The sequence below is a fragment of the Capra hircus genome, chromosome 16, assembly GCF_001704415.2.
Source record: "Capra hircus breed San Clemente chromosome 16, ASM170441v1, whole genome shotgun sequence".
In the NCBI taxonomy this organism is placed as follows: domain Eukaryota; kingdom Metazoa; phylum Chordata; class Mammalia; order Artiodactyla; family Bovidae; genus Capra; species Capra hircus.
Genome location: NC_030823.1, coordinates 45113472 through 45128690, shown reverse-complemented (window position 1 = coordinate 45128690; position 15219 = coordinate 45113472). Strand labels below are relative to the sequence as shown.

The 15219-nt window shown below is 43.9% G+C and overlaps 1 protein-coding gene across 3 annotated transcripts in view; it reads left to right on the top strand.

Moving 5' to 3' along the window:
* The window catches only part of CAMTA1 (calmodulin binding transcription activator 1), a 979917-nt gene that overhangs the window by 16992 nt on the left and 947706 nt on the right, over positions 1 to 15219 (top strand). For all 3 annotated transcript variants that reach the window (XM_018060410.1, XM_018060411.1, XM_018060412.1), the window contains exon 2: positions 13030 to 13099. In XM_018060410.1, the coding sequence (XP_017915899.1) occupies positions 13030 to 13099 (70 nt within the window). The remainder of the gene's footprint in view (positions 1 to 13029; positions 13100 to 15219) is intronic.

Sequence of the window (15219 nt, the reverse complement as noted above, 5' to 3'; positions counted from 1 at the left end):
GTTCCATTTACCTGCTTTTTTCTTTTGTTGCTTTTGCTTTCATAATTATTGCTTAGTCCAAGGTTATGGAAATTAACACCTACGTTTTCTTGTCAGAGTTGAATAATTTTAGCTTTCACATTTAGGTCTCTGGTTCACTTTCAGTTAATTTTTGTATGTTGTGAGATAGATAGGCTTTCCAGCTTCATCCCTTTGTGTGAGGATATCCAGTTGTCCTGGTACATTTTTTTGAAAAGACCATTCTTTTCTCAATGAAGTATTTGGCACTCTTGTCAGAAACCAGTTGCCCATAAGGGTGTGTGGGCTTCATTTTGGAGTTTCATTTCTAATCCAGTGACCTATGTCTGTCCTTACGCCAGTACCACGCTGTCTTGATTACTGTAGCTTTGTAGTTAAGTTTTGATATTAGGAGATGTCTGTCCCTGAACTGTTTTTTTTAAAGATTGTTTTGACTGTTCTGGGTGCCTTGAATTGTCATGTGAATATTAGGATCAGTTGTCAATTTCTATGAAAAAGGCAGTTTTTATATTGATTGGGCTTATATATTAAATGTAGGGATCAATTTGGGCAGTTTAAACCCATTTTATGGCTCCACTGTTTGGGAACTAGTATTGGCTAACTCAGGATTCCCAGATGGCACACTGGTAAAGAGTCCACCTGCCATTGTAGGAGATGCAGGTTCGATCCCTGGGTTGGGAAGATCCCTTGGAGTAGGAAGTGGCAACCCATTCCAGTATTCTTGCCTGGAAAATCCCAAGAACAGAGGAGCCTGGCAGGCTACAGTCCATGGGGTCACAAAGAGTCAAACGTGGCTGAGCTACTGAGCACACACACATGCACTGGCTAACTCAAGCAGCCAAGCATCTAGCCCTAAAAAAATGTTATTTTAATTCATTACTACAGTCGGCTTCGTTGTTGAAAAACTCTAATTCTCTGTTAGGCTGGAATTGGACTGTTCAGATTCCAAGAGAGCAAATAGTTATTCATGTAGCCTGTGTATATGTAGGCCTCTTGTGCTCTGTGTTCTTACGATGTGAAAGTTTGCTGATGCCTTGCATGTTGAGAAAAGATGTGGTAGTCTGGTTAGCATTCATTCTGATTAATAGAGGATTAGCAGGTTCCATGTGTGAACATTTAATTTCAAAGTGTTGGAATGCATTACAATAATATTGTGACCTTAAAATTTACATTATTATTATTGGAGGTGTCAGAAAATATTTCAGGATCTTATGCTCCTGTGGGGGCTGTGTGACTCTCAGTTACTGTTACAGTCTTAAGGCAGTTTATTTACTAAACAAATAATAATAACGTGCCAGCCCAGAGAAGGACAGACATGGTCCCTGTCCCCATGCAGCTGATGGGGAGACCAGTGTTAATTAAGGTGTGTGTTTAGTTGCTCAGTCGTGTCTGACTCTCTTACGACCCCATGGACTGTAGCCCGTCAGGATCCCCTGTCCATAGAATTCTCCAGGCAAGAATGCTGGAGTGGATTGCCATTTCCTTCTCTAGGAGATCTCCCCAACCTAGAGATTGAACCTGCGTCTCCTGTGTTGGCACGTGGATTATTTACCACTGAGACAGTTAACGAAGGTGTCATGTGTAATTATGTAAGGCTGAAACACTGCAGGCGTCTTCCTAGTGCTGTGTCTGGTCCATACTATGCTGGTGAGCATAGGGCATCAGAAAGGGATCTGTTCATGTGGGAACTTTGGAGATCCTTCCTGAGCTGCACCTGAGGGAAACCAGGCATTAAGTGAGGGAAGAATAGGGGAAGCTTTAGGTAATCAGAGGGCTGGCTAATGAGATACGTGGAGAAATCCTGGGTATATCTGGCTGCTTGTAGCTTTTGAAGGGTCCCTGAAGACTTGACTCTGGTCTTTAACCCTTAGGTGCCTTGTGACTTTGTTTTGAGCAAGTAACTTAGCCTTTCTGAGCTTTTTTACTTACTGTTTTTTAATCTTATCAGGCAGTGTGTAGCCATCTTTATTTAGAGATACTTTCTGAAAACATACAGAAATCTAGGCTTTTGGTTGATTGTATTTATACAGTTCAGAAATATTTGTTTTTTCATGACCTTCTTTGGTTGTTTACTTAGGAGTGTAATACTGGTAAATTGAATATTTGTCCCTAGTCTTGGAAATTAGGATTCACTTCTATTCATAATATTCCAGAAGCTTCCGGTATGCAGGGGAGCAGATGCAGATGCAAGTGAGGAATGCTGTCATCAGGCTCTGGGAGGACCCGGGAGGACTTCTGGAAAGTGGTAGAATTCGGCCGCATCCCTGACAGGCAAACATGGTGGTTTGAGGAGAGTTTCCTAGTGGAGGAGATGGGGCAGAGGCTCAGCTGGGATTCCTGGTGTGTGTGGGTAGATGAGCCTGGAGAAGTAGGTAGGGGGCAGGTGTAGAGGCTGGGAAGGCACACTGAGGAGTCTGGCCTCTGTTCTCTCTGCTTTGGGAGCAGCTTCTAGAGTTGCTTCTTTAGCATAGGAGTGGGGTTGATTGGCTAGTCCCTTTTCCTTGAAGGTGCTAATAAGGACCACCTGCTTACTGCTCCAGCTTCCTTTCTGTTTTCCCGCTGTGGTCAGTTCTTGTAGATTCTGGTTGTCCCAGTGCACCATGGTTTCTCTTGGTTTTAGGTCTTGCACATTGTCATCGCCTTGGCTTAGAAGGCGCGCTTTCCTCTAAAACAGATACGCACGTACTCAGGCATTTGTTCTGCCCACTGCCTCTGCTTGTCCTCTGGGTCCTCCTTAAGTCGCACTTGCTGAGAAGCCTTCTGGGCCTTGCCTTCCTTTTCCGGTGGGACTGTGTGCCTTCCTGGTGCACTTGTAGCTCTTCATGGTGCTCTTGCTCATGGCACGTTATAGTTGTGTTGAAGCTGCGGGCTTACGGCTTTTTCTCCTTCAGTTAGAGCTGCATCTTTAGTGGCCAGAGGCTTGAGCACCTGGCACCTGCAAATGTTCGAATGAATGACTGCGCAAACAGGAAGGACTGGAGTTGGCAGAAAACAGCTCCTGATGAGAATGTCTGTAGCAGTCGATTGGAAAAAGAAGCTGGTGTGGCTGAGTTGTATGTGTATGTGTGAGAGAAACACACTTTTGTGACTGACTGACCATGGGCTCTGAGGGATGAGAAGAGGTGAAGGTGACTTCTAGCTTTTGTGCCTCAACTGGTGTCAGGTGAGGCCATTAACTGAGTGAGGGGTGAGGAGGGGTATTGTTTGGGGTGAAAGTGAAAGTCGCTTGGTCACGTCCAACTCTTCGCGACTCTATGGACTGTATAGTTAGTCCTTGGGATTGCAGGCCAGAATACTGGAGTGGGTAGCCTTTCCCTTCTCCAGGGGATCTTCCCAACCCAGGAATTGAACCCAGGTCTCCTGCATTGCAAATAGATTCTTTACCAGCTGAGCCACAAGGGAAGCCCATGTTTTGGGGTTCAGTTGCTCAGTTGTGTCCGACTCTTTGCGACCCCATGAATCTCAGCACGCCAGGCCTCCCTGTCCATCACCAACTCCCTTAGTTCACTCAAACTGATGTGCATCGAGTCAGTGATGCCATCCAGCCATCTCATCCTCTATCGTCCCCTTCTCCTCCTGCTCCCAATCCCTCCCAGCATCAGAGTCTTTTCCAATGAGTAAACTCTTCGCATGAGGTGGCCAAAGTATTGGAGTTTCAGCTTTAGCATCCATCCTTCTAAAGAACACCCAGGACTGATTTCCTTTAGAATGGACTGGTTGGATCTCCTTGCAGTCCAAGGGACTCTCAAGAGTCTTCTCCAACACTACAGTTCAAAAGCATCAATTCTTCCGCGCTCAGCCTTCTTCACAGTCCAACTCTCACATCCGTACATGACCACTGGAAAAACCATAGCCTTGACTAGACAGACCTTTGTTGGCAGCGTAATGTCTCTGCTTTTGAATATCTTATCTAGGTTGGTCATAACTTTCCTTCCAGCAAGGAAGCGTCTTTTGGGGTGACTGGATGCAAATGTGTCATTTCTGTTTCAGGTGTAATTGGGGTTGTGTAGCATGTCTGTGCACAGTATGACCGTTGGGAGTGCAGAGCAGAGATTAGGGAGTCATTCCTGTCACCCTATTTTTCTTCTTCATTGAACTTTCAGAGGGCAAGGGAGCCTGGTGATGGAGTCTGTAGAGGTCAGCCTTCCTGGCACAGAACAGGGTGGAAAAGGGTGGTGAGTAGACTCAGAGGGGCCTCTGGTGGAGAAAGTAAGTTTCATGAATGTGGAGACCTCATTTGTCTTTTCTTGCCGCTCCATCTCTGCCCAGAACAGTGCCTGTTGGGAATCAGTTCAAGTGAATTAGTAGAAGTCATAGTAGATGAAATTGTCATGACAGAAAAGAGGGGACTTGTGGGCAGAAATGTGGTGAATGCCTCCATTTAAGTGTCAGACGGGGGGAGAGGACCAGGAAGAATGGCCAGAGAGGTGGGAGAATGGGAACACAAAATCAGAGATGCTTCAGTGCACAGGGTTGTAAGGAGTTATCCACTGTAATGCCAAGAGTTTGAGTAGAATAAAGACTAAGAAAAAAGTACTGATTTTGTTGGTTTGATAGTGAGTTGAGAGGATGAGAAAAAGGTAGCAAGAGAGAGTAGATAATTCTTTCAAGAGTTTTGGTGGTAAATGGAGAATGTTGATAAAATGATAGTGAAATGACTAAGTTGAGAAAAACTCAACTTACTGAAACAGCTTAAAAAGTGAAACGTCCCAAGTTGAGAAAAGAAATTACTAGGCCCTGATGGGTGTATTAGTTATCTCTGCTGCTGTAACAAATTACTACGAACTTAGCGGTTTGTAGAAAGGACACGCTTGTTATCTGGCCCTGTGGGTCAGGAGTTCAGGGAGGGCTTTGCTTGATCTGCTGCTTCAGGACCTCACAGCCTGAAGTCAAGCTGTCAGCCAGGGCTGGTGTCACATTTGAAGGCCCAACTGGGGACAGACTCTCTTCTGAGTCCCATAGTTCTCATGGGCCTCCCCAGCATGGCAGCTGCTTCATCAGAGCCAGCAGAGGAGTGTCTGCCAGCAGGATGGAGGCACTGTACACGCTGCCTAATCATGGAGGTGTTGTCTCAGTGACATGTTCTGTTGTGAGAAGCAAGTCTCTCAGTCCAGTGCACACTCATGGTGGGAAGCTTATACAGGAGTGTCTGCTCACTAAGAGGGTGGGGTCACAGGTAGTCCCCCATGGTGTTACAAGGGGAGGGTGATGGCATGAGAGAGCAAAGGTTGGTTCTTTAGAAAGAGGGCTGTGGGGCACAGAGGCAGGATGGGGGTTTTGAAGGTGAAGTTCCAGGTTCAGGTGTGTCACGCTGGTGACCCTTTTCAGGAAGCTCCCTGCCCTCTCTCTTCATCCCCTGTCGAGGGGCATAGATGCTCTGGCAGTGCTTTCTCCTGTGAGATGAATTCACAGAGGAATATAACAGGATTATCATGGCCATTGATAAACCCTCTGCCTTAGCTAAGATTGAATTATTTATCTGCAAATTCTTGGCCAGTGGAGGTATCTGCTCTGCTTGCTGTAGGATGTTGTTGAGGATCAAATGAGGTCATTCATATGGAAGTATTTTTTGGAATGTAAATTGATTTGCAGACAGAAGGCATTAACTGTACTACTTTACCCCATGTTTAGTAGAACACACAGACTGTACCATACATTTTGCTTGTTAACTTGGGTTCATTATGTTGTACCTAAGTTATGGAACTGGGCTTTATTTTAATGCTGTGATATTTGTAGGACTTTTGGAGTAGACTGCTTTTATGATAAATGACCCCAAACCGTGGTGCCTTTCAAGTCCTTGTGTGTAGTTTTTCAAAAATCTGTCCTTGCTGTGTCTTGTCACTCTTGCTTCCACTTGTCTGTCCATCTCTTGCTGTCCTTTGCCTTCTGACTTGTTGCTTCTGACCTCCTCTGGGCTTGGCAACCTGATGATCAAGCTCAGTAGAACTGAGCGGTTTAACAGTAATCCAGCTTGGGTTTGGGCTTGGGGCGTCCTTCTCACAGTAAAGTGTGTGAGCTTTCCGGTGTGGACCAATCTCTTTTGGCCCCTGGGTGTGTCTTGGTGTCCTTTCTAGTTCTGGCTGTGTTTGAATTAGGTGAGTCCCCACGCCACTGGGTTCCATTCAGGAGGCATGTCACTTACTGCTCTGTTAGGCAGAATGGTGTCCTCCTCTCCTTTGGTTTTGGTGAGATTTTAGTTAGGGTGCTATAGCAAGTAATAGGTGATCGGTGATTCGTGGACTGAAAACGTTTGAGAATCAGGAAAACCTTACCAGGTTGGCATCAGGCCTGTGTGTAGCTGGTCTTTCCTTTAGGGTGTCAAACTCCCTGTATGGATTGCTGGGTGTTCTTCCATGTTCATCGTATGCTGGAGCTTTTCTGTCACGGCAGCTTGTGAACTTTTTCTGCCCTAGCTTTTGTGTTGAGTCCCTGCATTATTAGGGGGAGAGCCTGTGTAAGTGGAGAGAGCCCAGGAGTCCTGCAGGGAGACCTCCGGGTTCTGCCAAGGGCCTGCCTGTGGCCCTTGACTAGTGTCTGTGCCTGGGCCTTGGTGTCTGGAATAGACATAATGTCTGCGCTGCTGCCTGTTGGGCCAAAGTAAGATTTTATATGTGAAAGTGCTTGTTAAATGTTGTTGTTTAATCGTTGTGTCCAACTCTTTGTGACCCCATGGATTGTAGCCCATCTGTCCGTGGGAATTTCCCAGGCAAGAATACTGGGGTGGGTTGTCATTTCCTTATCCAGGATATCTTCCTGACCCAGGGATGGAACCTGCATCTCCTGCATTGGTAGGTGAATTCTTTACCACTGTGCTGCCTGGGAAGCCTTTGTTAAATGTACATAATACCAAATAAAATAAAATGCCTAGCCTGTTGGGTTGATAGCTCTCTCTTTGAGGAGTTAAAAAAGTTATCAGTATTAGTAATGATAAGTGCTGCTAAAAAAGTGTAATTTTAAATTTCACGTAGCTTTTTTTTCTGAATATGTCCTGTTGAAATCTATTTATACAAATGAGGGTGTTTAATAAATGTTCTTTGATTATTTTCAGAGTATTGAGTATACTGGCTTCCTAGTCAAATTAAATTCATAAAAATTCTAATGATGTTGTGATTCCTAGCTAGGAAGACTTTTTTTTTCATTCTGAAATCACTTTAAATACACTTTACATGAATCTCTGGTAATAGTGAATCAATTAATGTGATTTCTTAGGTCATAAATCAGGCTTGATAGATTGTAGTATTAGTTCCTGTGTAAGCGTCCCAGACCTACAACTGTTATGTGGTCTGTTTTAACAACTTCTTTGCTTTTGAACTCAGTTCTAGGTGTTGAACTCAATTTGAGAGCCTAAAATGGTTTGTGCCCCAATTGCATTAGAGGTTACTGCCTCGCTTTCTTGTTGCGCCGGCCCTAGTAGTGGGAAGTCAGCCACCACTCCTTTTAACTTGAGTATACACTTTAATTTTGTCTCTATCCCATAGGAGTGTTGGGAAGATTATTATAGTCACACTTAGAGTATATTTTAAACTTCTTGAAAAGAGGGTAATATGTGAGCATGAAATATTTTTGTAGTATGCCATGTAATTTTCCCCCCTGCTGACCTTTGTGGTTTGTGTTTAGGGTGCATGGTGTTTTTCTAGTCTCTGAGGTCATTAGCTGGGAGGATTTTCTGGAGGCCTCCGGAGCCTGGTCTCTGATAGGCCCTGTGTTACCCTCTGTTAAACAGGCCTGTGCTATCACCACAAATGGTAGCCTTGATTCTGTTGGTGTCCGTGAACATGGCAGAGTATTTTCACCCCTTCATTCTTCTTAGTGGGTCAGAAGGAACTTTTGTCTTGTTGCTTGATTGTTCACGGACCAGAGGATGGATGGCAACCCGGGGTGGCCTTAGAAGAGGGAGACAGAGATTCTTGAAAAGACTGATAGTCTTTATTCAGTGAAACCTACCATCACCAGGGCAAGAGAGGGGACCACTCTTTTTCCTTTCCATGAACTTCTGTTGTTCATCCATGAATTCAACAAATATTTGAGCTTCTGGTATGTGCCAGATATTAAGTACTGTAAAAGCCAGACATCCCTTCAAGGATGCCCTAGATATAGTCTTATTTTGAAAATGATAGAAAAATATTTATCAGGATAGAAGAACTACTAGATTGGGTTTAGATGCTGATATGGCTTTAGGGATTAAAGGTGGAGGTTATAGTTTCAGAATGCAGTTTTGAGAGGACTGACTCTAATTTAAAAAAATAATTACAAGTGGCATTGTGGCAGAGTCTGCGAGCTGATCACAAAACCGGTCTCCTCTTCCTGGGCAGGTAGCCAGACCGCATCTCCCAGCCTCCTGGACAGTTAGGCGTGGCTTAGTGGCCGTATTCTAGCCAATGGCATGAGAGCCAAGAAGTGAGCCACTTCCAGGCCTGGCCCCAGGGCCCTCCCTCCGCAGGATTTTCGGGCCCTTTCCTGTCTGCTGGCTGCTGCTGAAGAGCCCAGTGAACTAGGAAGGCTCGTGCCTAGGATGGAAGGAGATCTGGGGCCAGAGCCACGGCTGGGGGGAGAGCTGCCTTCTGACCTACTGTTGTGGACTCTACCTGAGCAAGAAGTAAATATTTATGGTATTTGAGCCATGATAAAGTTCGTTCTAAGAGTTAGCCTGCCTAACAGTGCTAGGCAAAACTAATGAGTCTAGTAAAGGTGCTGAGAATTTTGGATTCTGCCTTCATTTTGATTATTTATATGTCACGTCATATGTAATGATCAGTGAATTTCAAGACTCAGTTTAAAACTCCATGGCAAAAATCTTCTTGACGTGTCACTTTTAATTGATACAACTGGTTTATTGCATTCAGTGTGGCCTTTCTGTGGGTCCTCAGTTGGCTTTAAAGGGACTCTGTGGAGTCTTAAACATTGCCAGTGCTTATTTCAAAGAACTGTAAATACAGTTTTCATCATGCTGCTTCTCTGTCCAAAAGCCACTTATCATTTCTTGTTATACAGCATTTTGTTTCATTTATTCCATCATCCAGAACCGTATATAGTGTGTCTTGTGTATATATATATATATATATATATATATATGTAAATATATAAAATAAGTGTAGCTATCTGTAACACACTAACCTAGGTTCTCTGAAGGGAGACAAAAATGATAAAGCATATTCTACGCCCCGGAAGAGTTTGTGCTCAAAACACAGATAGTTACTGGTTTTCCACAGTTATCGACTCACTTCAGCCTTTAATAAATCATGTATTATTTCATTACTTTTTTTTCTTTTTACCATTGTCTCCAATTAAATGTACTTTCTGAAAGCAGGGAGTGTATTTTCAGGAGCTCCTCTGTCCCCTCTTGGGCGCTTCTGGCAGACTCTGGACCCTGAACTCAATTAAGTGACTATCCCTGTAGTTTCCATTGCTTCTGTTGCTTGGCTTTGTATTACAAAATACAGTTTTGTATTATAGTTTGTGTCCACAGATGAGAGTTCTTTCGCAGGCCATTAGGAATTCATGGAATTGTGCCATCTGAAGTGTTGGGACTGGAAGGATCTTTATTAGGTTAATTCCTGATCTTTCCGATCGTCTAGTTCCTGATAGCCCAGGTGTGGCCATGAGTCATGGGGCCTTCCTAGAGGCACAGTCTCGGGCACACTCAGACCCGTGAGTCAGAACCTGAGAGATCCTCAGATGACCCACACGTGTACTGCAGTGGAGATGCCCTGCTCAAGGTCACCCTCCCGCTTCTCTCTGGAGAAAACTCACACAGCTGTTCATCTCAGTGGTTCCCATCCCTGGATACATCTTGGGATCACTTGGAAACCTTTAAAAAATACTGCTGCCTGGTCAGAATTGCAGCCTGGAAACCAGAACTTTAAAAATCTTCCTCGATGCCTGAAGTGCAGCCACACTAAGAGCCGCGCAGCCTAGTGAGTGCCCAAGTCAAGGTTTCCTGATGCTCTGATCAGGTTCCCTTGACCCACATGTGGATATGCTTTCAGAGCAGAGCTTTCCCTACCCGGCTCCTCGTCGTGGCGCGTCCCCTACCCGGCTCCTCGTCGTGGCGCGTCCCCTACCCGGCTCCTTGTCGTGGCGCGTCCCCTACGCGGCTTCCTCGTCGTGGCGCGTCCCCTACCCGGCTCCTCATCGGGGTGCATGCCATACCCAGCTCCTCATCGGGCCGCGTCCCCTACCCGGTTCCTCACTGTGGCACATCACCCTGTTTTATTCCTTCACAGCGCTTATCCCACTCCCCACCTGCCTCTCCCACTGGTGGATACTCTGTGGGACAGACCTTCATCCCTCTTGTTCACTGCTGGGTCCCAGCTCCCAGGACGGTGTCTGGTGCATGTGAGGTGCTTCCTTAGTAGGTGTGGGGCGCCTGGAAGAGGATAAAGAGGGCTGCATCTGGAGAGAAGCGCAGCTTGTTCAGGTGGCACCCGTCTGGCCGCTCACCTGTGTCAGAGGTCAGGGTGGGAGAGGCTCCCGAGGAACAGGGGGCGGGAGTGTGTGTGTGACTGAGTCAGACTTCAGAGCCAACCAGCGAGGGCAGCATGAGGGCAGCATGAGGGCAGCAGGGAGGCTGGAACCCAGAGCTGGCATTGTTGCCCCACTCTCCTTTGTCCTGTGCACTGAGAGCTTGACTGTCTTCCCCAGGCCCATCTGTGGGGGGTGGTGGTCCTGGGCTCAGAATTACAGACCCCCAGACCCTCTTCCCTCCCTTCCAGAGCCAGGTCTAGAAACAGACCTCGGGTCCCGAGACAGGACCTAGCTCAGATCTGGCCCTTGGGTGGTTATTGCAAGGCAGCCATCGCTTATGTGAGTTAGCTTGTTTTGCCTTGATTGCTTTGAGAACATTGTGCTTCTGAGGTTAGGATGACATTCAGTTTCACTCTCAGATTGAGTAAGTTTCTTTCCTGGTCAAATTAACTATTAAGACTTCGTTTGTTAGGCTAGTGCTGTTGAGAAATCGTGGTTGGTTGCTCTTGATATTTCTGTTCCTCACGTTGTTGTTTTTTTGTGTTCATTTCTTTCCGTTTGTTATTCAGTGTATCTTGCCACACATTTGCCTGTCATCAGACTCTGAAGTCAGGTGGGAAGCTCTTCTTAAGAAGCCATTCATTCGTGTTCCTCTGTCCATTAGTGGTTTCGAAAACTTGTGTGAGACGTCGTGATTGGTGGCAAACCTGAGCTGTCTGTTTTTTTCCTTGGTAATAGAAAGCCGGAAAACGTTAAGTCTTGAATGTAAAACATTCTTTTTAACATCGTAAAATTTCCAGCTTCCATTTGGAAACCACATTAAGATGAGATGTTGTGTTCCTGTGATGAGAATGCTGCTGCTGGTGATGCCCACAGATGTTGCCGGAAGGGGTCAGGGGAGAGACTAATTTTGAATTTCCCAAAGGAATGTGAATTCTGAAGTTAGTCCATGGTTCATAGGGGCAGCAATCCTCGTGCCTAGATTGCTGATCAGTAGTTATCACTATTGATTAAATCAGGCAGAAGGAAGACAGTAAAAGTCCTGGAACAAGAATTTTTCAGAAACAAGAAATAAATAATTGGGAACTGATGGTTATCCTGGTAGCTAGGGGTTACAGTGTGGAGAAAGACTTGTTCTGTGGTGAAGCACTTGCTCACTGTCGATGGAGAGGAAAATTGGAAATTCACAGAAGTAAGTTGAGTCAGATTTCAACCCTCATTGTGGCACAAAAAAATCCAGGCAGTTATGAACTTATTCTCAGAAAATGCTTGCATTTTTGTGGATTAGACTTATGAGCCATAGTAACAATGGCGTTTTATATTTGAGTGGTACTTTTGAATCTAAAGCACAACCATATGCATTACCCCATCCAGTTCTTCCAGCTACCCTTACCTGGGGGATAGAGTTATCTTCTGTACTTTTTTTTTGATGAAGTAACAGGTTAAATTACTTTCCTAGGGACAGCTAGTAAGTGAGAGAACTGAGCTTTTTATATTTTAAACATAAAATGTTGAGGGTGATTGTTGAACTAGCTTTGGTTTTCTAGTACATAAATCTGTGGTTTATAGTGCTGGAGGAATAGTCTAGAAATTTATTTAATACTGCAACTAAACAGACAAGGACCCCAAATAATTGGCTGGCAAGACTCAAAGAAATCCCCCACCCCTTTTTTTAAGTTACCATGGGGTAGGTTTTTATATGAAAGCTTTTAATTTTATCTACCTGCGGCAGCCTGAGGGCAGAGACCTGATCCACTAGCTTCTTCCTGACTCATCCCCCGCCCTGCTGCTGGTGGGCACGCATAGATCCATCCTTTTGAATGGGTTGGGTTTGGGCCTTACTGTTGGGAAGTGGTAATAATGTCGTTGAATGTTGACTAAGCTAAAGAATGAAATGGCATTGGTGGTTCTTCCTAACAATTTACTTACTTAGAGCACATGTTTGCTCCCTCTTAAACGATTACGCAGGTAATACAGGTTCACCAGTAAGTGTCTTTTTCCCCGTACGTGTTTTATATTTTGAAACACTCTTAAGCTGACAGAAAAATCACAGATATAGTGTGCAAAGGACACTTTTTCCCTCTTGAACTATGTGAGAGTAAGCTGCTGGTATGTTCTGTCAGCATCAGATCTTTTATTATGTGTTTCCTACAAGCAAGAACATTCTCTTCCATCACTACAATACAGGAATCTAAATCAGGAATGAACACCCAGGCGTCTGTACTGTCGAATCCTCTGAGCTCTTCCAGTGGTGCCTGTTGACCCAGTGCTGACCTGGTAGGGAGAGGCCCAGTGGGACCCTAGGTTGCACTTTATTGTCTCCCTAGCCTCCTTCAATCCAGAACAGTTCTCAGTCCTTTTTTGACTTTCATGACCTTGCCGCTCTTAGTTTCCAGGCCAGTCTGTGGAATGCTCCTCAATTTGGATTTGTCCGATATTTCCTCATGATTAGATTCAGGTTTTGCATCTTTGGCAGGAATATCACAGAAGAGCCAGTGTTTATCTTTTTCAAAGATTAGTTTTACATTTTATTTTCTGTTTCCTTAGAGCGTTTCCCAAAGTGTATTCTGCGGAACTAGCACCTACTGTGTTCTCAACACCGTGCCACCTCTAGAAGGTAGGATTCGAAAGCTTTTGACTTACAGGAAGGGGTGGGTTGGCAGTGACAGTGGCTCCATCACTGTAGTGCAGGAAGGCCTGGGATCAGCAGTGAGAAGACCTGGGTTCTGCCTTAACCTGCTGTGTGATCTTCGATGAGTTACTTAATCCTTCTGAGAGTAGCAAAACCAAACTCCCCTCATAAAGTTTCTATGAAGATTAAAAAAGGAGGAAGTTTAATCACATGGGAAACTCAGAGCATTCTGCAAATGTTAGCTAACCTAAAATACCACAATTTGGGAATTCTAGTGTCAAATTCCACAGAGTTGGAGCCTGTGGTATTGTGGAAAAGCCAGAGGTCATGTCTGAATCCTATGTGAGCCACTTACTAGCTGTGGATCTTGGGCAAATTAATCTGAACCTCAGATTCTTCATCTGTAAAATGGGGGTAATTATGCCCAGGTGGGTTATTGTGAGGATTCAACGAGAGAGTCTAATGTAAAATCCTTTCTGGATGCCTGATATAAAGTCTCACAAATGTCTGCTCCCTCATAAACAGTAGAAGATAAATGTACTTGATCACGTGCGGCTCAAATGAAAATTGAATGGAATGAAGCAGGAGAAGATGCCCCAAACCCAAATTGATGGCAGTTGGTCGCAAGGCTACTGGGCCTCCCCGACTTTATCTGCCCCCGCCTACATGTTTTTAGGTCGAAAATGTAAATTCAGATAGAGGAGTTTATTAAACCTGAGCCTGAGCTGACCAGAACCCGGGTCAGAGGTTTGGTAGTATGATTGGCTGGGAGAGGGTGTCTGGGCCACCTGAGAACAGAAAGGGTAAAATCAGATGATCACACCCACTCTAAGAAGAGGAAAGGTGTTGTGAAACAGCAAAGCGAGTTACTTATTTCTGTTAAAAAATTTTTTTATTTAGCCTTTTAAATATCCTTTGGATAATGACAACTGAGTTTTAATTCATTTTGGAGAATTTCTCTGGAAGGAATAAGAGGAAATCATACCCATGCTTGGCACATAGTTGGTGCTTAATTAATATTTACTTTGGATGAATAGTGATTTGCAGGTCTTAGGTCAGTAATGGCAGTGTTTGCTGCTGTGAGCTCTGTGCTGACTTGAATTTAACAATACGCGCTTATGTTTTCCTGAATCAGTTCCTATCCTACTAATTAAATCTAAGCACGTAATAATTAGAGCTAAACAGAAAATTGTAGAGCTTCCATTTAATTTTACCACTCCAAGTTGTTGATCAAATATATTTCCAGTAAGATTTAGCAATTTGATACACCGTTAGACCAACTTATTTTGAACAGTTTGTTCTAGAGGTTGAGAGGTTAATCATCAACTTGATTGAATAACAGTTTATAATTATTCATAAAACCAAAAATAGATGCATCATTTCCAGGTTAGAGTTAATACAGTTATGACTTACCTTGCAGCCGTCAACAGTGTGTTCCAAAGAAAAGGTCAAATACATTTCTTTGGATTTAAATGGAGGATTTGGTAATGTGAGATCTCAAATTTAGAAATAAACCATGAAAATAAGTTTTGCCTAATTAGCTAAGTGAATGAGTTTTCTTGTACATTTTAGAAAGTTCCAGTTGAGTTATACTATGCCTCTAAAATTATTATATGGAAAATATTTGAAGGTTGACTGGAAAGAATGGTTCATTCTCTAGAATTATAGCTGTCAGCCAAACAATCATCTGTCAATTTCAGGAGCTTCACTAGTTATATTTATTGTGAAGTAGGTTAGAAAATGATTTTGTAAAGTCATATATCATACACGCAGATTTTACAAGATAATGATAATGAAATGTTCTACTGTATTTGGTTGACACTTCCATTTTGCAGTGTCAGGGTTTTACTCTTTGGGTTTAAATACTGAGATGCAATTGAAACCCCCGTATGGCTTATTTTCAGTGTTAACTCAAGATCCGTTAGAATCCTTGAACTGAGACAAGAATTTAATATCTGGTACATGTTTTGTCTAATTATTATATCAATTATAGTTACTTCAAAAACATTAAAAAGCAACATTTAATTAAAAAACACAATATAGCCATGTGAGCAGTTCTTTTCTGATGTGGAAGCAGAGTTACTCTTTATCCCACTTTAACTAGA